Source organism: Anolis sagrei, chromosome 6 (genome assembly GCF_037176765.1).
Source record: "Anolis sagrei isolate rAnoSag1 chromosome 6, rAnoSag1.mat, whole genome shotgun sequence".
Classification (NCBI taxonomy): Eukaryota; Metazoa; Chordata; class Lepidosauria; order Squamata; family Dactyloidae; genus Anolis; species Anolis sagrei.
In genome coordinates, this window is record NC_090026.1 from 20,009,403 (window position 1) to 20,035,700 (window position 26,298).

Genomic DNA, 26,298 nt, shown 5'->3' on the forward strand with positions numbered 1-26,298 from the left:
TGTAAGTACAGTCAGTCCCAAAGTTACAAACAAGATAGGTTCTTTAAGTCTGTTCTTAAACTGAATTTGTATGTAAGCCAGAACAGGTACATCATTTTAGTGTAACTCCAGCCAATCATGTGTGTGTGTGTGTGTGTGTGTGTGAGAGAGAGAGTGATTCAGTTTTGGATAGCATAGGGAATGGTTAACACCCCTGAGGTGTTTGTTTTGCTGTCTGTGTTCAAAATATTTCACCTCACTTTCTGTTCTTATGATAATTGGATTTTGAGAAATTTGGTTTCTTGTGGGAACAAAGGCCCCGGAAGTGGTGCAGCGCTTTCCCCTCTCTGCAGAATGACCATTGATGCATCCATCAATCAAATATAAATCCTTAATTTTGCTCCCAGACCTGCCCTTGACTTCTACATGAGGTCAGTTTATACGTGAATATGTACAGTACTGGTTATTTAGATATTTTGCCCCTTGAGACATAGATCTATATAATGTATATGTCTGTCTATCCTGGTACATTGTTGGTTTGACTGACTTTCTTTTTTTATCATCTGCAAACATCATGCAATCCAAACTCAACTGTGAATATGGGACTCCATATAAGTAATTTTTGTTCCAAAAGAAACCAGGAAACTTAGCTTTCCTGTTTCTGGCTGGTCACTTAATTCCTTTGAGTGGCATTTTATCTATTCAAGTCTCTTTATCTGCTGGGGGCAGTGTCATGAGCAAGCCTCATATATAGGCTGCTGGGCGAGGGCCCTAGCAACGGGGTTGGAGAGGATGGGCCAGGGTGAACGAAAGAGCTTTGCGGTGACACCTTAAGCTCATTAATTTCTCAGTCACCAGGGGAGACTATGCTTCTCTCCACATCACCAGAGGATTTGGCAAATTGGACAGGAAGGAGAGGCAGGAAAAGCACAAATCCCACCTACCCACAGTACTGGGAAGCCTGCAGGCAGTTTGGTTTTGCTCAGTAACAAGACATGATACATACCAAAGGAAGAGAGAAAGGGCTTTGTTTGCAGAGAGAACTCTGACTTTGAAGGCATTTAAGGAGCAATTTCTCATCCATGTTTGCTGGACCCAATGTGAGTAGCACCGTTGTACATTCAAATGCAACTGGATTATCTTTGACCTATCTACAAAGATATTTGGATCTGCCTTCTAACATAGGCCTTCAACCTGTCCTTTTGTGGCACTGAATAGGCATCTTGAGGGTTTTTTTGGGTGGGGAGAGTTGGTATTCTAAGAAAGGATCTGGACGATGGATGTTACATCTAGATCTATTATGTGACAGGGTCCTTAAACTGTAGAGCAGTAGCCTCTAGCTGGAATTATCTCTATTCCCCATCCTGAATTGCCTTCTCCATCTCCATCCTGAACCCCTTCTTTATCTATCAATCCTATCCTGAAGTGCTCTGTCTACCCTGTCCCTTTCCCATCTTCCAGCATCATGACTGTTGTGGAAATGGCCTTGCACTGGGTATTGCTCTGCCTCATCTTTTCCCCTCCGGTACCGGCCTCTGACTATGCCTTGCCGAAATTTATCTGCAGCCCTATGCCATTGGACATGGATAATGGCTGCCAGTCGGCCAGCCAACAGCAGCGGCATGGCGCAGGAGCTAACAGTGGGGGCACGGGGCACTGGGTAGGGACTCTTGAGGAAGCCAAAGAAACCATCCTGCACCTGCGGGAGATGGTAGTGCACCAGAAGGAGGTGATCCTAGACCAAAGAGAAACAGTGCGGGAACTGACAGCCAAGCTGAGCCGCTGCGAAACTCATTCTGGAAGACATGGCACTGAACACCATAATGGTCATCATGAAGAGAATCTCAGCCATGGGCATGGGCATGGGCAAGGGCACGGGCAAGGGCATGGGCATGGACATGGACATGGGCATGGGCATGCTGAAGGAGGCCATCGAGGCCATCATGAGAGTGGGCATCGGCCCCACCATGAAAATGGTCACCGAGCACATCATGAGAGTGAACTTCCTGGACACCATGAAGATGCCCATAGGGGACATCATGAAGCTGGTCACCGAGATCCCCATGAAGGTATCCATGCCAGGGAAAATGAGTACCATCATTTTGGACAACATGAACAGCATGAACTCCAGGTGGGACATAACACTCATGATGCCTTTCGCAAGGGAGCTGCAGCTGCCAACACCATGGAAGATCCACCCAAGGAGAACCCCTCAGGAGTAAACCAGATGGAGCGGATGCTGGAATCACTCAAGGAGAGACTGGAGCATCTACAGGTACTTATATATCAAATATTCCTTATTGAGAAAAAAAATGTTCCTTGTTTTTTTTAATGCACTTATTAATTCTCCTCATGTTGATCCGCCTACTCCTTAGAACTCCTTAGTACTCATGTACAATTAGGTCTTGCACCCATTCCCAAATCTACCACCTTTCTTCATGTACTAAAAAAAAAAATTGGCACTGTATCTCATGCACATATATAGGTTGTTACAATTTGAGCATTCCTTATTCTGCATTCTGAAACCCCAAATACTCCAGAATTGCCCTCATGGATTGCTTAGATCAGTGTTTCTCAACCTGTGGGTCCCCAGGTGTTTTGGCCTACAACTCCCAGTAATCCCAGGCAGTTTACTAGCTGTTAAGATTTCTGGGAGTTGAATGCCAAAACATCTGGGGACCCATAGGTTGAGAACCACTGGCTTAGATAGTGATACCTTTGCTTTCTGATGGTTCAATGTACACAAACTTTGTTTCATGCATCAAATTATTTAAATATGCTCATAAAATCACTTTCAGGTTATGTATATAAGGTGTATATGAAACATAACTGGATTTCGGGTTTATTTTTGGGTCCTATCTCCAAAATATCTTATTATATATGTGAGTAAAAATATTCATATTTCAATAACCAAAAGAATTCTAAATTCCAAAGTAGTTCTGGTCCCAAGTTTCTCGGATAAGAGCTATCCAACTTATATTTCCTGTTTTAGGACCCTTTCATACTACACATCTGTAATACTATGATTTTACTTCAACTACCATGGTTCTTTCCTGTGAAATTCTGTGATCTGCAGCTTAGGGAGGGAGTATTGAGAATTTTCTGTCAGAGAACTCTAGTGCTTCACCAAACTACAAACCCCAGGATTCCATAGGATGTTGCCATGACAGTTAAACTGGAATATAACTCTGCAACCTACCCTCCAACTGTCCCTATTTGGCAGGGAGAGTTCAAATTAATCCTCTGTTGACCCACTTTTTCCAGCTATTTTTAAAATGTCCTAGTTTCTCTCTCCATCTCCTACTTTCCCCCTTTGTCCTCAGCTTACTTCAATTGCTGAATCCTGAGTTCAAAGTGCAAAACTGGTTTGCACTCAGTTAACTCAGCTGGGTGGAAAGGAAAAAAGAGATTGGATTCTTGTCTCTCCTAATATGCACAGGCAAAAGCAAACCGATGTAGCCTCTCCTCATTTACATGTTTTTCCTTCATTATTGGCTTGCCATCTTTATCACACTTCAATATTGCTTGACCACATTTGTCCTGGTTTTCCTCTGTGAAATGTTGGAGGATATGCATGAACCAGCTCTAGGCTAATTCTATACAATTTATAATTCTGCCAGTTAAAAGGTCATCCACGTATTCCCAGATCTCAATCCCTTAAACTTGTATTCTTGCAATATAAAAACCAATGGCTCGCGGCCTGGTCTGTGGCTAACAGACTAAATTGTCTTCTCCCTGCTTTGTGGCAGTTTTTAAAATAGAAGGAGATTCCAGCTGAGTCCCTTTTTAATCTTCTTTCCTCCAGTCTAAACATACACAGCTTCCTTAACCTTTCCTCATGTGACACACTTCCTAAATCTTTTTGTCATGTTGCCTGCATCCATATAGTCTCTCATCTGCCAATAGTTCTGCCTTTCCTCTCCCATCTGTCAAATTACCCACCTGAAATGCTGATCCATTACTTCTTCAAGGAAAGGTAGATTGCATGGCTTCCTGGAGTTCCCAGAATATTCCCCCTCCCCCTAAATAAAAGGACAAATGTAGGTTAAGTATTTTGCCAGAACTTCATGATGGTTGGAAGGCACTGACCTTACAATAGACTTACATTGTCGCTTCACATTAAGAAGAGTTTGTTTGGCAGAGTATGAAAATGCTATTTTAAAATGTGTTGTTGAAGGCTTTCATGGCTGAAATCACTGGGTTGCTGTGAATTTTCCAGGCTGTATAGCCATGTTCAATAAGCATTTTCTCCTGACATTTTGCCCACATTTTGGCAGGCATCCTCAGAAGTTGTGGGGTCTGTTGGAAACTAGTCAAGTGAGGTTTATATATATGTGGAAATCTCACTTGCCTAGTTTTCAACAGACTTTACAACCTCTGAGGATGCCTGCCATATATGTGGGTGAAACTTCAGGAGAGAATCCTTCTGGAACATGGCCATATAGTCCGAAAACTCACAACCCAGCTATTTAAAAAAGCTTCAAATCCCTGTTAACATGAATGAATATAGTGCATGCCTAACACACCATGAAAAACAATATTTGATTCACTGTTGTTAACTCTTAATGGACAAAAACCCAACAATCCTGAAAACTATTGTCTGATTCCGGCTTAACTTTCTACATACAAACTTCTATCCTTGTGTATCTCCAACTGTTACTATTTGCATGTGACTAGGACTTCTGAAATAAATTTGGGCCAAGTGGGAAAGGCTGTTCATTATTTCTCCTAAATGTATCCTAAGTAACTCAACCTCACCATTCAGGATTCATTCTCCCATTCAAAGCGTTCTTGAGTGGAACTTGCTTTACTGCATCCAATCCTACATTCAATTTCTGTGACTTCAAAAATTGAAATATATACAGAACTGCAAACGCATTTACATATTCAATATACTAGCAATTTTGATCACCTATCCACCATCAGAAAAAGAGGAGCCCCTGGTGGCATAATGGGTTAAATCCTTATGCCAGTTTGAATCTGGGGAGAGTGGGTTGAGCTCCGTCTGTCAGCTCCAGCTCTCCATGCGGGAACATGAGAGAAGCCTCCCACAAGGATGGTAAAATATCAAAACATCTGAGCATCCCCTAGGCAATGTCCTTTCAGATGGCCAATTCTCTCACACCAGAAGCGACTTGTAGTTTCTCAAGTCACTCCTGACATGAAAAAAAAAAACCCAGAAAAATCCCTGAAATCCAAAGCTTACACAAATTGACTAAATGAGTCTCCAGAAGGTCCTTCAGGTAACTAGGTCCAAAGTTATTGCCAGCTTGTTATACATTACAGTTTGTTGTGCATCTTGTACGCTATTCTGACTCCTTGGAGGAAATTTGGGGTTAAAAACATAATCAGCAACCACAGTGGCAGACATAGTGGAAAAAGAACCCTGATGAGCCTTCTCGTCTGCAGACTAAACATGTCCAGCTCTTTAAACCGCTTCTCATAGGGCTTGTTCTCAAGACCCTTGATCATTTTAGTCACCCTCCTCTGGACTGAAGACTATTTTTCCCTTTTCTGAGAGAAGTCAAACTAGCCTGCAGTCCTCTCTCAGGGACCCTGTAAGCCTCATCTCACAGCGTTATTCTTTGAATATGAAATGTGATCAAGTTGACCCGTGTTGGCCAAAAAAAATAAATTAAATCCTTTCAATTATATATCTCTTTTTTGTGAGAGAAAAAGTGTTATTGCCAGCCCAAGTATAACACAACATTTAAAAAACTGTATATTGGGCCCCTTCCACACAGCTGAATAAAACTCCACATTTTCTGCTTTGACCTGAGATATATGGCAGTGTGGACTCAAATAACCCAGTTCAAAGCAGATATTATGGGATTTTCTGCCTTAATATTCTGGGATATATGGCTGTGTGGAAGGGCACTTAGTGTCTTGGTTTTTTGGCCTGCTCCTGGGCTTATTTGGAGCGCCGATTCAGAAAATTGCATTGGATAGACCTCATCAATTCTAGTTTCTTAGATATGGCTATCATAATTTTCTATGGGCGAGTAGACGGCGACTGGTAGAATGGTAATAAGTTCTGTATCTCAAAAACTAGAGCTGATGGAGAGGAACTGGTGCCTGCCTCTTGGGCCCTGCTCCTTCCATTTTGAGGTGTCCACCTCTTCACAAGGCGTGGGCAAACTTTGGCCTTCCAGCTGTTTTGGACTTTAACTACCACAATTCCTAACAGCATGGAGGGCCAAAGTTTGCCCAAGTCTGCTCTTCACTTTCACAGCTTTCTCCTCGCACGTTGTTTGTTAATTCCCTCAGGAAGGTCATCCCCTCACAGCTCCATCTCCATTGTCCTCTTCCCGCCCCGTGTCCTACATACTTGCTCCCATTCCCTCTGGTGCTATCGAAGAACTAAATTCTGAAATGATCAGTAAGCTCTCTCTCTCTCATTCTTCTCAAGCAAAAATAATTAAAAGAGAATATATACATATAAAATATTCCTTTGTGGTAACTATCTGTGAATTTCTTTGGAGGAGGATGTCCTATCGCTTGGTCCAAAAGGCAAGATTCTGAAATTCTGTGGAGAGGACAATTAGGAAGTAATGCAATAACAACAAAGCATTCGGAAAGGAAGTCATTTAAAGTGGTGTAGAATTGAAAAGAACATGCAAGCAATGACATTATAGTATAGTATTAAAAAGTTACCCCCCCCCCCCAAAAAAAACCCAACAAATGAGCCTTTTATTACACATTATTCCATTCTATATAGCTACAAGTAAGGGAATAATAATAATAATAATAATAATAATAATAATAAACTTTATTTAATACCCTGCCACCATCTCCCCAATGGGGACTCGGGGCGGCTTACATGAGGCCAAGCCCAGCAGTATATTACAATAAATTAAAACCAAAACACAATAACAACACAGTAAAATACATACAACATATGAGTACAAAGATGATAAAGCAAAATCATACACAGTAAAAAGAATGATGTAGGCATTGGCCTTGTAGGTATTTGAGAGAATGAAGTAGGCAATCTATCCCTTCACAAGTGATATGTGGTAAAAACTTTCTGAGTTTAATATACATATCCAAGGCATCATCTATAAGGGCTCAATAAAATGGTCTCATATTTTCCTCATCATGCTATTTCCTCATCAAAGAGCTAAAAGAGTGTACAAGAGAAGATGAAATAGAGCTGCCTCTGCCAAACTGGGACAGTTGGATGGCATTACTCGCCTGTAGAAAAACAGTTCATATAGCAAATAACAATGCTATCAAATGATTAGCTCTTGGGTCTAGACCAATGGTTCCCAAACTTTTTTTGACCAGGGACCGCTCTCCAACATTTGTACCAAAAGGGTTACAAATTGGTTTTTGGTCAACTTTCGATTCGGTTTGGTTATTTGGGGTGCTGATTCAGAAAATTGCATTGGATAGACCACATCAGCTCTAGTTTCTGATACATAACATATGCCATCCAATAGTTGCCATCTGCTCATCCACAGAAAGCTATATTTAATAATCTAGAGCTGATGTGGTAGTAATCATCTTTCATGGGTAGTCAGCCTCTCCCTCTCAACATCCCCATTGCCTCAGGGGACTCAAGGCAGATTACAATGTACATATACATGGCAAACATTCAATGCCATAGACACACAACATATATAGACAGACACACAGAGGCTATTTAACATTCTAGCTTCATGAGGGTATTCTGGCCACCAAGGGAGCTGTCACTTCACCGTCCATTTGTGACACTGATGGAGTACTTCCTCATTCTTTTGCTTGCTTGCTGGAGATTTTATGGCGTCGTACACTAGTTAAATTAGCCTCCCCGCATAAGCGGTACCTACTTGACAGATGCAACTGTCTTTCGGGCTGCAAAGGTTGACTGACAGCAAGCTACACAAATGGTCGAATGCTCACTCTAACCCAGGCTGGCTTCGAACCCATGACCTTTCGGTCAATAGTTATCTTTATTAAAACAGCAAGCAAAAGGTATATCATTTTAGGAGGGACATTCCCCTTGTGCTCACATTTCCTGGAGAGTATGTAATCACTTGAAAGTGTTGGGATTATGCTTTTTTCCCCCTGAAACAAATTGTGTTTTCAGTGTTAGTTTTACACAAAATGTGTGGAAATGTAAAGATTTCATTGATTAGTCCACTAAAGTTCAATTGAGGGAACAGTGCTATATGGATATCAGCACCAAACGACAACAAAGGGGTTGTCAATAGAAAATAATTACGTATCTAGTTGAGTATAAGACGACCCGAATATAAGCCAAAGCACTTAATTTTTCCACAAATAATTTGGAAAACATATTTACTCGAGTATAAGCTGAGGGTGAGAAATGCAGCAGCTACTGGTACATTTCAAAATAAAAATAGATACCAATAAAATTACATTAATTGAGGCATCAGTAGGTTAAATGTTTTTGAATATTTACATAAAACTGTAATTTAAGACAAGACTGTCCAACTGAATAAACCGTTATTCTAACCTTCCTCAATGTAAATGTGCTTACGTATCCTTCCAATAATAAGAAAGAGTAAAATAATAAATGTAATAATAATAAGAAAGAGTAAAATAATAAATGTAATAACAATAATAGAGTAAAATAACATAAATGTAAAATAATAATAGAGTAAAATAATAAATGCAAAAAATCATAATAAATAGAGTAAAATAATAAATGTAATAAAAATTATACTAACAGAGTAAAATAATAAATAACCTTGACTCGAGTTTAGGCCAAGGGGAGCTTTTTCAACCTAAAAATGAGGCTGAAAAGGTAGGCTTATACTCGAGTATATGCAATAATCTTTGGAAACAAAACTTGAGAACTGCTGGCTTAGGTACTATAAGCAAGAAAGCATACCTTCCAACTGTCTCAATTTGGCACAGACCATATTGGCCAATTCACTATCATCCCACCTTTTAAGCTGCTTTTAAAATATACCTGTTTGACTCTCCTCTCACTTTCTGCCTTTGTCGTTGGTATATTTGAATTGCTGCAAATTGAGTTTAAAATTTAAAGTGCAAAGGTAGTCTGTCCTCCATGGAAAGGAAATTAATGCAGCCTTGCCTGGCTTGTGTGTTCTTCCCCATTAGTCATTTTTGCCTGATGTGGCTTATCCACACATTCCCTATTTTCATCTGTGAAATGTTGAGGTAGGCCTTCTTCAGATATCAGTATCACCTGGGTTTTAACTGAACGAGGGGAAGAAAATGAAGCACGACTTCCAGCATCATCACCTCCCCATAAAGATTGTATTAATAGGGTAGTGATAGGACATCTATAGGATATCCAATTTTGATTCTGTTGAGAGCACAATGGAGCAGAATTTCCCCAGTGACTTGTCGTTGTGCGTGAAGAGACTGTACTGTGCTTTTGCCATCACTGTGGGCGGCAATGGAGATTACGAGAGCATCTAAGGCATAAACCAAGGTGTGGGGACTAAAAATACCCCTGCTGCCCTTTCCCCTTGCATTCCCCCTTCTTAACACGTAAGCAAGAATTATGTATCTCGACCAAAGGTGTAGGGGGGCAAAATAAAGGCACTGTCTCAACAAATAAAATTCTCTTTTTGCCCTTCCTAGCATTGCAGAATGAGAGACTGAAAATTGTCCACACGTGTTAATATCCCTGGTTCACTTTGCCTGCTCTTTTCTTTGGATGTCAGTGTCATGTTGGAATTATTGCAGTGCTAGTAATGTGACAACCAAAAGAAAATTACATGGGACGAATACAGCATTTTTATCTGGATGGCAATGTCTTTATTTCTCCCCTATCCTCTATCACTTTCTCCATTGGTACCCAGCAACATTAAATTGCTGCAAACAAACTTCCAATTCTAGAAATAGTTTGCATTAAATTTAGTCAGAAAAGAGTTTAATCTTGATGGGGTGGGGGAGAAAATAATATGCATTGAAAGGGGAAATTGGGTTATTTTACTCTTTTGTCTCTACACCTCTGCGAACTTCTTTTTCACTGTAGCTATAGCTCAATTAACGGGTCAATAAGGGCTTCTCAAGACAACTGCTGTTTACCTTGCCTGTTGTAGGCAAGCACACACAGCTACAGAAGGATAAGCTTGAGGAAAACCCTGTTTGTTCCCCAGCCCAAGTTTTAGTGCATTATTTACTGCAGACAAACTGCAGGTCTGGATTTCTCCAGAACTCCTTCACCCTCCTCCCAATGCTTTAAAAAGAAACTTCCAGCTAGATATAATGAAACGTGTGATGAAATGGAAATCATGCGTAGTTCATGTTTGACCAGTCCACACACTGTCTTGCCAGAGAAAAGAGATGCCATGCTGATGATCAACAAAGAACAAGGAATTTACTCCTTGTAATGCAGAGCAACATATATACAACCATGTGAACATTTGCATTGACTCACACAATGTCTTTTGAGAGAGAATTCAAACGGTCTTTAGGAGTCCATGTGAGAGGAACAAATCTGTCTCCCAGCAGGCCAGAAGCAAATCAAACTGTCTCTTCAAGTTCCTGCACAACCCACGCCTGAATATGTAACTGTTGCCAAAATCCCCAGGCTCGGCTACCTTCTGGGTGTGGCCCAACTAATCAGCTTCATGCTTTGCATTTTCATTTAACACTCACTAACTGATATTTCCTTGCCCTAACAACATGCCCCTAAGTAAGAGAACTAATAGTACGTGTGGAATGCCTAATAAAAATGCGAATTTTGGGGCAGATTGGAAGGAAAGTAAAAAGGTCTAGGTGTACTGATGCCTCAAGAAAGAAAGGTCTTCCAATTAATGCAAATGCCTTTTCTCTCTTTCCCAGCACAACCGGAACAGCTCTGTCTTCTCCACTTCCCTGCGTGATGCAATTCAGAAAAAAATTAGCATCTTGGAGCATCAGCTTCATGAGAAGTTAAACACAACTGACCACAATGCTCACGGTGTGCCAACAGCAGCAGGATTGAGGTTCAAACATGTTTCACATGGACACAGTGTTGAGAAAGGTACGTTCTCCAGAATGGAGAGAGGACATCTGGTTTTGTTCTAGTGGGGTGAATGAAGATGAATGGGAGGCAGTTAGGCATGCTTGGAAACTTTTTTTGAACAAGAGTGCTCAGAATTCTCAGTTCAACATTGCAATTAGCTGGGATTCTGGGAGTTGTAGACCAAATTATACCCAGTGTTAGGAAGGAAGGATCAGTTGAACAAAAATGGAAAGATTCAGTGAAAGAAAGATTGATTTAACTAGTGGTATGAAAATATAGGCGGGCAATTACTTGTTACATTTGAAGTTGGAGAGAGGAAGAGGTAGATATGAGGAGACAAATGGATTAACAGAATTGTTTAGTACTTATTTATTGCATTTACACCTCATATAGGAGCCCCTGGTGGCACAAAGGGTTAAACCCTTGTGCCGAAAAGACTGCTGTCCAACAGGTTGGTGGTTCAAATCTGGGGAGTGGGGTAAGCTCCAGTCTCAGCTCTAGCTTCCCATGTGGGGACATGAGAGAATCCTCCCACAGGATGGTACAAACATCAAACATCCGGGCGTTCCCTGGGCAACGTCCTTGCAGACTACCAGTTATCTCATACCAGAGCTGTTAAGCAGTGGAACTCTCTGCTCCAGAGTGTAGTGGAGACTCCTTCTTTGGAGGCTTTTTAGTAGAGGCTGGATGGCCATATGTCAGGGGTGCTTTGAATGCAGTTTTCCTGCTTCTTGGGAGGAGGTTGGACTGGATGGCCCACAACTCTATGATTCTAGAGGCACAAGTCACTCCTGACACGGAAAATTTTTTTACACCTCTTGTGTCACCTAAGAAGCTCAAGGCTCTCATCTTCGCAAACCAACCTGTAAATTATGTTAGATAGAGAGAAAACGGACAGCCCAAAGCAGAGTGAGAGAGGTTGCTATTCAAAACGAATCCATCTAGTTGTTTATCACTGGATGAGATCCTGTTTCAGAAGACATATGTATGTTATGTAGCTAAATCTCTTTAGCTATGGCCTCTGGACACTATCTCCACAAAATGCAATTGCTTATTAAAAGGATAAGCCTTTCCGTGTATAAATAAGAGGATGTAATTATGTTATGGATGCACTGTAAATCAATTTTTAAGAGATGAGCCAAATAATTGATGGGAGCAGGCCCGTAACCAGGATTTCGTTTCGGGGGGGGGGGGGGGCTGTTTTTTTTCAGGGTTTTTTTGGGGGGGGCTGAGTTTCGGGGGGGGGGGGCTGAGTCTGAGTGAAAGAGAGTCTAGCCTAGCAAACCTTTTGTATCATTACCCCAATACCCCCATGCATATGGGATATATTGAGTATGGTGATTAGATCATGATAGGAATAAACAATGCACCAGTTTAAATAATGCACCAGTAAGGCCTTTTCGCGAACCACCATGAGAATTTGGGGGGGGGGGCTGAAGCCCCTCAAGCCCCCCCTCCCCCCCCCCCCCCCCCCCCGGCTACATGCCTGGATGGGAGAGATTATAGGCCAACATATCATTAGATAGGCCATGATAAGACAGAATGAACGAAAAAGAGATAGATGGGTCTGCAGACAGATAGGCTATTGCAGAGATGGTGTGGTCCACCACAGATTGTTGTGGGGCAGGTGTCACACATCAGCTCTGCTCAGCATAGCCAATGAGAGAACTAAACAGCTCTGAAAGTCTATTTTAACGTCTCCACCTCTTCTAAAGGTGGTTTTCCTTGTATTTGATTTTTCAGAACAGAAAGTAACCAAAGATTAAGTTCTCATTTGGAGGGAAAGGAGGAAAACCCTTCTTGTTCAGATTTAAAGCAAATATCCATGGGACTTGCTTCCCATGGAGATATACAAGATGACCAAGGGCCCTTCGACACAGCCATATAACGCAGAATATCAAGGCAGAAAATCTCACAATATTGGCTTTGAACTGGGTTGTCTGAGTCCACACTGCCATATATTCCAGTTCAAAGCAGAAAATGTGGGATTTTATTCAGCTGTGTGGAAGGAGCCAAAGTTTCCATTTTTGACAGGCATTTTTTAAGAATCAAGGATGCAACAAAGGCATGTGTTTATCAGACACAAGCTGTATGATTCTTATATCTGTGTTAGATTAGTAACAGCAATGGTTGATTAAGGAGAAGCACAGGCAGCTGCAGTGATGAAGCCAATGAACAGGAATAGCAGAAGGTATGGTACAAATAGATAGCAGATAGTTCCTCCTCCCTCTTCTCTCTCTCCTTCCTTCCCCTCTCCTTCCTTCCCTCTCTCTTCCCCTCCTCTTCTCTTCCCTCTGGCTTCTCCTTCCTTTCCCCTTCTTCTCTTCTCTGTTGACTTCATTCTCAACTCCCGCCTTCTTCTCCACTTCCTCCTTCAATACTCTACAACAGTTGCTTAGTTATATATGCATAACTAAGTAAACATCTCAGTTTGCCCCCCTCAAGAGCAAGCAGCTTGGTCAGGTAAAGGAGGTCTGTTCAGCTTCTAGTCTGAACATCAAAATAATGATGTTTCCAGACTCGCTAGCTCACAAGTGAGTCTGCTACATGAAATTGTCATAGGGATCCTGCTACTGATTGTTGCAGCCTCAATCACTAGTGGGGGGGGGGGGAGGTTGAACCCTGATTGGCAGCTGAAGAGCTTCATGATCTGACCTGGCTACTTGCTCTTAAGGTGGCCTATGGGGGCATTTATGTAGTCCTACTGAACTTGTAGCAGTTACTGATCCATAATTTGAGGTTATGAATCAATAACTGTAATACAGAATATCACCCATCATCATCACTGCCATCATCGTGCACAATGTACCATCTGTATGTGTGGTGTTGTTACAATAATAAAATAATAAAAAGACAGGTCTTACATTGTAAAATTGAATATAAAGGAGTTGAAGGAAAGTAATGCAAAGTAAAGGGGAAATGTGTTTTTTTCAGTTATTTCAATTACAGTAGAGTCTCGCTAATCTGACATAAACAGGCTGGCACAACATTGGATAAATGAAAATGTCGGATAATATGGAGTCTCCTACTGTTACCCATCTGATGCAGCGCTAGACAACTAGAATACCAACAACGGGGATTCAAAGGGTTAAGGCAAGGCAACGTCTCGGGGCTAGAGCGGCCCAGCAAGAAGTGCCCGGATGTGGAAGAGGAGCATGGAAATCACAGAGGGAAGGATGCTTCTGCTTCTGGTCCTGCCTCTTTTCCCCCTTTCCTCCCTCTTCCTCCTCCTTCTCTTGCCTTTTTCACTTATTGGGGATGGAGAGAGTGTTGGAAAGCGCTCCTTTAATGGAAGGGGAAATGCTGGAGGAAAAGGGGGATGTCAGATAAGAGCATCGAATAAGACAGAATGTCGGATAAGCAAGACTCTACTGTACCTTTACATAGCCTTAGGGACTGTTGCTCTTGGAACTGCAGAAGGTATGTCTGGGGATGGATGACTGGCACATAGGCAGGCTAGTTGGCAGCTTATGTATGGACAAACCCACTTCCCCTCCATTTCTCTGTGTTGGCAGCTCAGTACCACATCTCTGATCCCCTCTGTCCTCCAGGGCACAAAGTGGAGAAGCATTCCGACGATTTCCGTGTGGGATTTCCCCTCCGCACCAACTATATGTATGTCAAGGTCAAGCCTACTCTCCATCGTGAAATCTTTTCCTTCTCCATCTGCCTCTGGCTCAAATCCAGCTCGGCACCAGGAATGGGCACCCCTTTCTCATACTCTGTGCCAGGCCAAGCCAACGAAGTTGTGCTCATTGAGTGGGGAAATAACCCTATGGAACTACTAATCAATGACAAGGTATGGGACCAGGTTTCATACAACAGGGCTAAGACTAATCTAGTAGTTTGTTGATTTTGGTTGTGGGAAGCTATGTGTGAAGAATTCCATAGACCTAAAAATCAAAATCCCTTAATCCAATGGTTTTCAACCTGTGGGTCCCCAGGTGTTTTGGCCTACAACTCCCAGAAATCCCAGCCAGTTTACCAGCAGTTAGGATTTCTGGGAGTTGAAGGTCCAAACATCTGAGGATCTAAAGGTTGAGAACCACTGCCTTAATCTCATATGTCTCATTGATGTTTCTTCAGATCTAAAGAGAGCCTAACAGTAAATTCAAAATACAGAAACTTGATTTGTTCACTGAAGTCTCAGGTCCACTAGATTGTATTTTGGGGATGTCACTCTAAATAGGTTCTTTTCAAGGGGTGCAAGAAGGTCAAGATCAGTTCCCCAAAGAATTTGCAGAGTATCTATGGATATCAGTACTTTTTGTGCTAGAATATTCTATGACCAGTGTGCAGCCTACCTCTCTGAGGCAGGTTAAAGTCCAATATTTTCTTCCACCAGAGATTTGAAACTCCTTCTCCCAGGTCCAAGACTGTACCGTCTGCAATAAAATGGCTGCCATTAAAGCTGTGACAAATTTGTAATGCTATATTAAAGGCTCTGCATATCTGATTAATGCCCTTTTTGACCCTTTTCTAACTTTTCTTTCATAGGCTGCCACATTGCCATTGACCATTAATGATGCTAAGTGGCACCATATCTGCGTGACATGGTCAACCCGGGATGGCATTTGGGAATCTTACCAGGATGGAGTCCGAAGAGGGAGTGGGGAGAACCTGGCACCCTGGCATCCTATAAAACCTGGGGGTGTTTTTGTACTGGGCCAAGAGCAGGTAAATACTTCTCTTAAACTGCCATCTACACAGGACTTTTAAAGGATTCCTGTAGATCAGGGATGGTCAGCTGCAGAAAGGGTGGTGCTGAACTTTTCATCCCAAAGTGCCTCACAGTTCACATCAGTGTACCTAATATGATCAGAGGTGACTTATGTCACTTCTGGTTTCATTCATTGGTCAATTTTTGGCTGACCCCCCCCCCCCCCCCATCTCCCCATTTTTGAAAAGTTTGAGCATATATGGATGGGAGGTTTGAGAGTTGTGGGATCAAGACTTTTAAATTTTGCAGTAGTTTTGAGAAACAATTTTGAAAAGGCTTGGGAATGAAAATTTCCCCCCAATGTTTAAAAAGTAGGGGAAGGAGATCTAGGGGAGTCAGGGGCCTGAAGTTACACTTTACTCGCATTTGCTCTAGATCAGTGGTTCTCAACCTGTGGTCCGTGGACTATCATTGGTCCCTAAGAACTTAAATACGGTCTGCAGCCTCATTACTACATCGTTGCAATGTGAGCAACTGGTCTTGCAAAACCCTCTTATAGTGCCGAGGCTTAGTAAATATGGTTTTCTGTAGATGAGCAGATGGCGACTACTGGATAGCATATGTTCTATATCAGAAACTAGAGCTGATGTGGTCTATCCAATGCAATTTTCTGAATCAGCACCCCAAATAACCAAACTGAATCTAAAGTTGACCAAAAACTGATTTGTAACCCTTTTGGTACTAATGTTGGAGAGTGGTCCCTGGTCCAAGTGGTCCCTGGTCAAAGTTTGGGAACTACTGCTCTAGATAGATAGGTAGATAGATAGATAAATAGTTTTTATTCATCTCTCTTTCTGAACTTCTCTCCCCACAGGACACTCTTGGGGGTCGCTTTGATGCCACTCAAGCCTTTATTGGGGAAATCTCAGATTTCAATGTGTGGGGCCATATCTTGACACCAAGCGAAGTTTACAAGATGGCAACCTGTACCAGCTTCATTGGTGGGGACCTCATCAACTGGGCTGAAGCCTCTATGGAGCTTCACGGAGGAGTGGTCAAGCTACCATTTAATGCCTGCCACTAAGAGGCCATGAAAAACAAACTGACTTTGGGGATTTCTTGGAGGAGAGTGAAAACTAGTAGTTAAAGACAGGGCAGGGTTGGGAACAAAACCCCCAGTATTTCCTGAAGAGAAAAATCATATGTTTTTTTAAAAGTGAATAAGGGGACAACGATTCCTGGAATCCTTGTGTGAAAATAAATGGGAGGTCTTGTACTTGGTGCAAGGGGGCTTCTGGATCCCCCCAGGTGAAGAATGGGAAGCATATAGCATGCTTTATGCAAGAAAATCTTAGAGTCTTAGAACCAGCATTCTGGATTATTTAGCAAGGGTGCCTGAAAAAGCCAAGAAAAGCAGGGGGGAAAGGAAGGTATTTACAGTATCTATCTTATGGAGGGGTTTTATGGAGTAGAGCATTGTTGTTAGATGATGATACCATATTTTGAAATAGATATAATTTCATTAGTGTATTGAAGTAAATGAAAACTCTGGCATATCCAGTAGATGTGGCTGTGCCACAGGAAACTGTGGATCTGTCTTTAATAAGGCTGTGAAAGGTGGCTTAAAATGTGGGAATCGCCAACCTTTGACAAACCTAAATGTGCAACTGCCTCCCACCTAGACAAGCAGAAGCCTTAGTTTGGAATAGTAGCTTAATACTGTTGCCTTTGTGGAATATGCTTCCACAAAAGCACTTTTTGGTCTGCTCTTTGTTTATATATATTGATATATATTAATAATATATATATACACACACATATATAAAATACGTGCCTCTGCATTTAATGCTTCTCTGTCTAGGTAGATTCACATGACTATTTTCCTACTTTTCCACTTGTTTTAGTTGGATCTAGTGTTGAGTTGCACTAGGTTTGTCTGAATGTAAACTACAAGGGCTCCTGAATCTTTAATGGTTTTCCAGAAGAGCAACTTTTAGCAAATGTTGCTTGCTAAATGGTAATGTTGCTTGACAGGTAAAGTTGCTTGACAACTCCTGCTGAAACTCCATCTTCTTCACAACACTGTGAAGGCTGAGAAACTGTGGCTTGCTCAACGCTGCACGGAGTTTCGGATCCTGGCATCCTAATGTCCTGGTCCAACACTTAAACCACTATACCACACTGGCTTTCCCCTCATTCGATTTCACATTAAGATGCATGTACCTACAGATCGCACTTTCCCACAGGCTATGGCAGAATATAGGAAGTTCTGAATACCACTGACAATCACCATTTAAAGTGACTTCTGCAATATATGCATTACAACACTAAACCGCGCAGACCAAGTTGAAAGGAAGTGGCCCGGAGCCGAATCAACATCCTTTATGCAAATTCAATCTAACACAACACAAGATAGCAGGGAAATATTGGGGTCTATTTTGAATGGCTCCAATATATAGTTTAGTATCTTAGGATTAGGTATATTTATTTACTTTTTTGCTATTGTAAATAGAAAAGGGCATGTGAAGATTTTGTGCTAAAGATCATGGGAGTCAGCACATTTGATTCTCCGGAAGTTTAACAAAACAGGAACAAATGTGAAAGGATCAAAACGCATGAAAGCAGTTGCTGTGGAGGGACACAAGTTTATAGGTCCAATGATGGAACACGAATAATGGTGTGTGAGATTTTCAGCCCTTTCAACCTCCACATAGGCATAATCACTGTTTCTCAACCTTCCTAATGCTGTGACCCCCTTAATACAGTTCATCATATTGTGGTGACCCACGAACCATAAAATTATTTTCTTCATGATTGTAATTTTGCTACTGTTTTGAATCATAATGTACATATCTGATATGCAGGATGTATTTTCATTCAGTGGACCAAATTTGGCACAAATACCCGATACGCTGAAATTTGAATACTTGGGGGGTGGGGGGTGGGGATTGATTTTGTCATTTGGGAGTCATAGTCGCTGGGATTTATAGTTAACCTACAATCAGAGAGCATTCTGAACTCCACCAACAATGGAATTGAACCAAACTTGGCACACAGAACTCCCATGGCCAACAAAAAATACAGAAAGTGTCTAGTGAGCATTGACCTTGAGTTTTGAAGTTGTAGTTCCAGAGAGTGCTATGGACTCAAACAATGATGGATCTGGACCAAACTTGGCACGAATGCTCAATATGCCCAAATATGAACACTGGTGGAGTTTGGGGAAAACAGATCCTGACATTTGGGAGTTGTAGTTGTTGAGATTTATAGTTCACCACAGTCAAAGAGCATTCTGAACCCCACCAATGGTAGAGTTGGGCCAAACTTCCCACACAGAACCCCCATGACCAACAAAAATTACTGTGTTTTCTGATAGTCTTTGTCAACTTCTGTGACACCCCCCTGGTGACCCATCCAGGGGACCCGACCCCCAGGTTGGGAAACACTGGCATGATGTATGGCTCTGTCTCTTCCTTGCCACAGTGGAGTCATTACTAAAGCAGACTCTGCAGCAATGGTCCAAGGACCCCAACTTTGCAGAGCTTGTTCATTGCATTTTGAAATATATATAGGAATAAGTATTAATATTAAGAAGGACAGGGGGATATAAAATGAGTATGAAACAACTTAAGTGCACCAACGATCATGGCTCTCCACATCATTTCTGTTTGGTTCTAAAGTTCAGAATCTAAAAGATACGAGAGGAATGTTGCAGACTCAAGCTGAAAGAACGCTTGCTAAAATTAACACCCAATGTCTTCTCTTCTGTATATATACATATGCATGTATAAATATATATATATATAAATTTTCTTAGCATAGGAATTTCTCTTTATCTGCTTGTAAATAATGGGATTTTATGGGGTTTGACAATGAATGTTTTCTCTTTAAAGGGGTGGGTGGGTGTGATACGACATTTTGAATTTTCTTACTCTATTCTGGATTGCAATAAACCTGCCAAAGAAACCGACCCTTGTCTTTTCATTTAAGTACCTATTTATTTTGTATGAGTGATCCTAATAGCTCAACATTCTTGTCAGTGTCTCACAAACACATACATTACTTTAGAACAGGCATGGGCAAACTTAAGTGACTGAGAGGGGAAAGGAAAGGGCCTGAGGTTGTTGGGAATTGTGGGAGTTGAAGTCCAAAACACCTGGAGGGCCCTAGTCTGCCCATGCCTACTTTAGAGTCTGGGTGAACAAGCTTGGCCAATGCACAATAGCTATATTTAATTGATTACTGAAGTGGAGTTATGGTTGTGCAGCATTGTCTCTGTGTGTTGCTCTTTATTGTATATTTGCACATTGGTGGCATGGTTGTGTGCCGTGTATCAATTGTGCAACATCACAATGCTGTAATATGTTGACATTGTGCAAATGAGACATAACACTGTGAGTGTAAAGTTATGCATTGGCCAGAATTCGGTTATGGAAATCTGTATATATAAATATACAAATATCATTTTGGGGGGGGGGGGGGGGTTGGTATACCTTTTCAACATACAGCATACAAAGCATGTCAATATACTGATAAGCCAATGATGTTGCCACACATGGCCATTTTGTGCTTAATAGAAAGTAAGAAGGCTTAGAGAAGGATCTAGCTACCTCCTCCATATTGTTTCAAGCAATTTCTGACTTGGATGTTGTGTGGTTTCTGGAATGTATGGTCATGCCCTAGTAGCATTTTCTCCTGATGTTTTGCCTGCATCTGTGTCTGGCATTTTCCGGGGATCCTCTGAAGATACCAGCCACAGATGCAGGCCAAAACATCAGGAGAAAATGTTGCCAGAACACGATCATACAGCCCAGAAACCACACAACACTTCTGTGATTCTGGCTGTGAAAGCTTTCAACAATACAGTTTCTGACTTATGACGAACCTAAGGTGAATCTACCTTGGAGTTTTTTGTTTGGCAATATTTGTTCAGCCAGGGTTTGAAGCTAAGACCACGTGACTTGCTCAAAGTCACCCAGTGAATTTCTGTGGCCAAACAAGGGATTCAAATCCTGGTTCTAGTCCAACTCTCAAATTTTGGCTCTGAAGGGTAGGGGATGATCAATATATGATGATAACTAGGACAAAGATAAATAAAGATAACATCCAGTCAATATTTTAGGACCAAATTCACAAGGAAGTGGAGGCTGAAAAAAGAAATGGACTGATTCTGGAGAGGAGAAATTTCAGCTTTCTTCTGGCTCGTACCCAGGCAGGTCACTTGCTTGTTCTTGATCTCATTAGCAATGGCTCAGGCCAGATTTGCCCCCTTGGCAGTGGGACAGACATGCAAGGTCACCAGAGCAGCAATGTATTAATAGCATAATGCAAGGAGGATGCATTAACTTACAAAAAGATTAACTTGGTTCCTGGGAAGAGGAATAGGGGAAGAAAAACTGTCAACTTCCCCCTAATATCCTGGCTTTGGGAGCTGTAGTTGCTTCCCCGCAATGACGTCATTTCAGATTTCATGTCCTTTTTTCTGCTTCTCAAACGAAACAGGAAGCCTTTTCAATACTGTTGTGGTGCCTCCCAGATTTGTAATACTTACTTGAAATACCCAATGCCCCCTGCTATGCAGTATAAATCCTTCTCTTTATTCTGAATTGGGGAAAAAATAATTTAGGGATCAATTCCTCTCCTACCACCTCAATCCTTCTCAGTTTTCTTTGACTCCGAGCACAGGGCAAATACTTACTCCCATTTGGAACAGCAGGAAGGAAGAGAGGAGAAGTTTCTCCTGCCACTGCATTAGCTTGCAATATGCTACTTCCAAGCTAGTTGGAGTTGGAAAATGTTATTTCTTCAAGTTACATTTTGAGCTACTGGAATGAAGCAATTTTACTACTTTACCATTTTAGTCCCCTGGTGGCGCAGCGGTTTAAACCGCTGAGCTGCTGAACTTGCTGACCAAAAAGTTGGCAATTCGAATCTGGGGAGCAGGGTGAGCATCCGCTATTAGCCCCAGCTTCTGGGCACCACAATTCAAGAGAGACATTGACAAGCTGTAATCTGTCCAGAGGAGGGTGACTAAAATGATCAAGGGTCTGGAGAACAAGCCCTATGAGGAGCGGTTTAAGGAGCTGGGCATGTTTAGCCTGAAGAAGAGAAGGCTGAGAGGAGATATGATAGCCATGTATAAATATATGAGAGGAAGCCACAGGGAGGAGGGAGCAAGCTTGTTTTCTGCTTCCCTGGAGACTAGGACGTGGGACAATGGCTTCAAACTACAAGAAAGGAGATTCCATCTGAACATGAGGAAGAACTTCCTGACTGTGAGAGCCGTTCGGCAGTGGAACTCTCTGCCCCGGAGTGTGGTGGAGGCTCCTTCTTTGGAAGCTTTTAAACAGAGGCTGGATGGCCATCTGTCAGGGGTGATTTGAATGCAATATTCCTGCTTCTTGGCAGGGGGTTGGACTGGATGGCCCATGAGGTCTCTTCCAACTCTTTGATTCTACGATTCTGCCAACCTAGCAGTTTGAAAACATGCAAATGTGAGCAGATCAATAGGTACTGCTTCTGCGGGAAGGTAACGGCGCTCTGTGCAGTCATGCTGGCCACATGACCTTGGAGGTATCTACGGACAACGCCGGCTCTTTGGCTTAGAAATGGAGATGAGCACCGCCCCCAGAGTCGGACACGACTAAATGTCAAGGGGAAACCTTTACCTTTACTACAATTTTTGCCAGGAGAGACAGTGTGGTGTAGTGGGTTTGAGCATTGGACCGTGACTCTGGAGAACAGTTTGGCTTTAGACAAGTTCAGTGCTCTTTTTCCCAAGAAAGCTCCATGGTAGGACTGCCTTAGAGTAGCCACAATTTTGAGATGACTTAAAGCCACGCAACAACAAAACCTTTTCCAACAAATGGGATGACCTTTTTTTTACTCAAGGAAAGAGAGCTCATTTTACCTAGACTGAGAGTTAGTAGTGGCTTTTCTGTATGAATCAAGTGGGTGGAAACTGGGACTGAGAAGGACAACTTGCTTGCAATTTTTTCAGAGGACGCAACCGTCCAAAACCAACAAAAGGTCAACTTTCTTAACAGGAGTCTTTTATCAGAATAGAGCACTCTGTAAAATTCATTTTGGGGCCACGGTGGTGAAATGGGTTAAACCAGGGGTCCTGAAACGTTTTAAACAGAGGACCAGGTCACAGTCCCTCAAACTGTTGGAGGGCCGGATTATAATTTGAATAAAACATGAATGAATTCCTATGCACACTGCACATACCTTATTTGTAATGCAAAAAACACTTTAAAACAATACAATAATTAAAATGAAGAATTTTTTTAAACAAATATAAACTTATTAGTATTTCAATGGGAAGTGTGGACCTGCTTTTGGCTGATGAGATAGGATTGTTGTTGTGTGATTTCAAGTCGTTTCAGACTTAGGTTGACCCTGAGCAAGGGCCGGGTAAATGAACTTGGAGGGCCATATCCGGCCCCCGGGGCCTTAGTTTGAGAACCCGTGGGTTAAACCCTTGTGCTGCTGAACTGCTGGCCTCAAGGTTGGCGGTTCAAATCCACAGGACAGGTTGAGCTCCCACTATTAGTCCTAGCTCCTGCCAACCTAGCAGTTCAAAACATGCAAACGTGAGTAGATCAATAGGTATAGCCTCGGCGGGAAGGCAATCATGCTGGCCACACGACCATGTGTCTATGGATTTCCCTTGCCTTGGAAATGGAGATCAGCCCTGCCTCCAGAGCTCTAAATGAAAAGGAGAAGCCTTTGCCTTTGTCTGTGTATCTGTGTGTCATTGTATTTCATTGTAACAAGATATTGAATGTTTGCCTGTGTCTGTTTATATGCTAATAATATTTATTTATTTGATCAGTCATATGACCATTTCAAAATAGAACATGAGTAAAAAACAAGGCAAAAAGGTGAGGACAGCAGCTGACCTTCTATTTATAGTCGTCAGAATCTTATTTTCCTGGTTCTTCTTTCAGGAAATCTACTCTTTTCTTAATAGCTTTCAGAATAAAAAGGCTAACTCTGATTATGCTGGATCTTTCCTGCCCTTGCAAGAGGGATGTCAGAATATCATTTCTGTTGGGGGACCTGCAGTTGGATAATATTGGATGTAAATATCTGTCTCGCAGTTCAGTATATGCTGGACAGTCAATTAAGAAATGTTCAATGTCTTCCACTGTTTGTTCTCCCCAGATGTAGAATCTCTCACTTCTTGAGATGTTACAGTAGCGCCCGGTTTGCACCATAATACTGAGTTGTTCAAACCTAGCCCTAGTATATATTCTTCTTAAGGGTAGTGGAAGTGGAATAGTTAGGTAGTGCTCTAAACGGGTATTCCTTTTGTGGGAAGCTAAAAATCTTGTGGCTGAAGACCTACCTATGCTTTCTAGGTCCAGCTGTGCATAGACATCCCGAATGCGCCGCTTGAGCACTTGCCCTGCCCCCGGACCCAAAACACCCAGAAATTGCAAAGGCTGTTTATATGCTGTAATCCACTCTGGGTCCCCTCAGGGAGAAGGGCAGAATATAAATAAAGTGTTGTTGTTATTTGCATGCTACAGTTGAGACTGGGATAGGCCACTGAAGAAGAGACAAGGATCAACTTTCAACCCTATGCCCTTCTGGTGGGCTGCATCAGCACACCAAAGCCCCCAGACCCAATAAAAATAAAGACATTTCAGGGTGAGCATTCTACTCTGAATAACTCGAAACCCCAAATCCCACACATCCTAGAAATGTGCCAGAACACCTCTTCTACACAAATAACCAGCTGAAATTGAAACAAGTAGGGAGTAACGTAAGTAACAGAACTTTAAAAAACGCAAATGAGGATATGAAAGTCTACATTTACAATAACAGAAACTGGTTTCCCAGTTTAACAGTTAGGATATGGGCCTAGTGAAGCCCCGGTGGCCATTTTAGATTAGGGAAACAGGGAGACGTCATCTTAGGTTAGGTTTTTAGGCCTGGGTAACAACGGAAAAATTTGTTTCTAAAATCGATTTGTATTTGGGGGGGTTTTTTGTTTCGATATTTAAAATAATTACAAAATTTTCCTTTTAAAAAGTTCGATATTTACAAAATTTCGTAAATGGTAAAAAATTAACGAATCGATTTCCGAAACAATAACGAATCGATTCGTTAATGGCGGACGCGACCGCGAAATACGCTAAAAAATCTCCAAAACCTTCTGAAGCTTCCCTCTCCCTCTGTTGTTGACTGTTGGTGTGATATTATAATTTTTTTTTCACTAATTAAACCATAAAACTGGCCCAGATATGCGGAAATAATAACGAAACGACCTCAAAACAATAACGAAACGAATACAATATCGAAATACGAAGTATTTACAAAACGTTTTTGAAAATTCGTTTTTTTAAATAATTGCTCCAGAATGGTTCGTTATCGTTTTGTAATTGAAAAAATTAACGAATTATTAACGAATTACGAATTAATGAAACGAAACCGCCCAGCCCTATAGGTTTTCTTAGAGGGGGGCGTGTCCTTGTTAAGGAAGAAAAGGATAGATGGTCAGGATTGGTTAGAATAGGGGGCGGAGCCTAATATTCAGATAAAGGAAAAAAAGGTACCTTTTTGAATTCTGAGGCTTGAGTTTGGCAGTTGGGTTTTGACAGTTGGAGTTTGGGGATAGCAGTTAGGAATTGAAAAGGGAAAAGGAGGAAGTTTAGCTTGTGATAAATTCTTAATAGTTGCTTCAAGGAAGAACTATTGGTGTAAACAGACCCTGGAGAATTGGTCTGTTTGTATTGGAGAATCTGTTTAGTGGAATAATAAGAGTTTCCCAGTTTAAAGGTTTTGACTGGAAACTGTGATTCAAGCACTGAACTACTTCTGAAACCATCACACATTTGTACCAGAGGAACTTAAACCTGTTAAATAAACGTTTTGTTATAGTGAACTCTTTACCACAGCTTGTGTGTGGATGTTATTGATATTTAAACCCTCTGAGGAAAATAAACCCCATAGTAACACAGAAGAGTGTTACTAAGTATCATCTCAGCCTGAATATTAGAAAAGGTGGCAGCATGCCCCAAAACCTCTCAGTTCAGACGTCATTCAGATATATATATACACACACACACATATACATACATACATACACACACACACACACAGTTATATCCTCCCCTGATTTATCAGTCTCCCTCCTGTGAGTTCCTTCTAAGTGTTGGTAGCTTGTGGGATTTCACTAAAATTCCCTGTTCCTCCTTCCCTGAAAAAAGTAGTTCCTTGGGTATAAAGCCTTTACATAAGGCAACTGATAAAAATAAGGACTCCGGCAACATATAGACAAGTCTGTAGTGTTTATATATCATCCAGAGATGCATACAATAAAATCTTAAATAATAATTAACATTTCTTCTTTAAAAAACAGAGATATCATCATTTGAAATGGATTCCAAAACCAAAGAAAATGCCCTTCTTTTTCTCTCTCCTTCTGGAACAGGTGAGGAGTTTGCAAAATTTCCCCACATCCCGCCACACAATAAAGGGATACAAATCCACAATGGGAAGTGGGGAATGGTTTGCTAGCGATATTGCTGAGAAACATACAACTAGCTCTGAAAGGATGAAAGACGGGATCGTTCCAACGACCCCAATCATCCAACTGTCAGTTCTCTGTGTTTTAAAAGTATGTTTTCCAAACCTAATAGGATAGGAACTTCCTCCCGATTTCCCAAACTGAAATTTTGTATTTTGAAGGGAGCAGAAGCTGTTTGTGGCGTTT

General features: G+C 41.6%; 1 protein-coding gene across 2 annotated transcripts; it reads left to right on the forward strand.

Moving 5' to 3' along the window:
• Positions 1–648: 648 nt before the first annotated feature.
• Positions 649–19,542, forward strand: LOC132777895 (neuronal pentraxin-1-like). Of its 2 annotated transcripts, none has more exons than XM_060780428.2 (5): positions 649–2,254; positions 10,750–10,930; positions 14,428–14,711; positions 15,410–15,589; positions 16,447–19,542. In XM_060780428.2, the coding sequence occupies exons 1-5, from the start codon at positions 1,445–1,447 to the stop codon at positions 16,654–16,656; spliced, it is 1,665 nt and encodes a 554-aa protein (XP_060636411.2). In that variant the 5' UTR covers positions 649–1,444; the 3' UTR covers positions 16,657–19,542. The 2 variants fall into 2 exon arrangements, with proteins under 2 accessions (XP_060636411.2, XP_060636413.2); XM_060780430.2 differs by having other exon boundaries at positions 654–2,254; positions 14,464–14,711.
• The last annotated feature ends 6,756 nt before the right edge of the window (positions 19,543–26,298 follow it).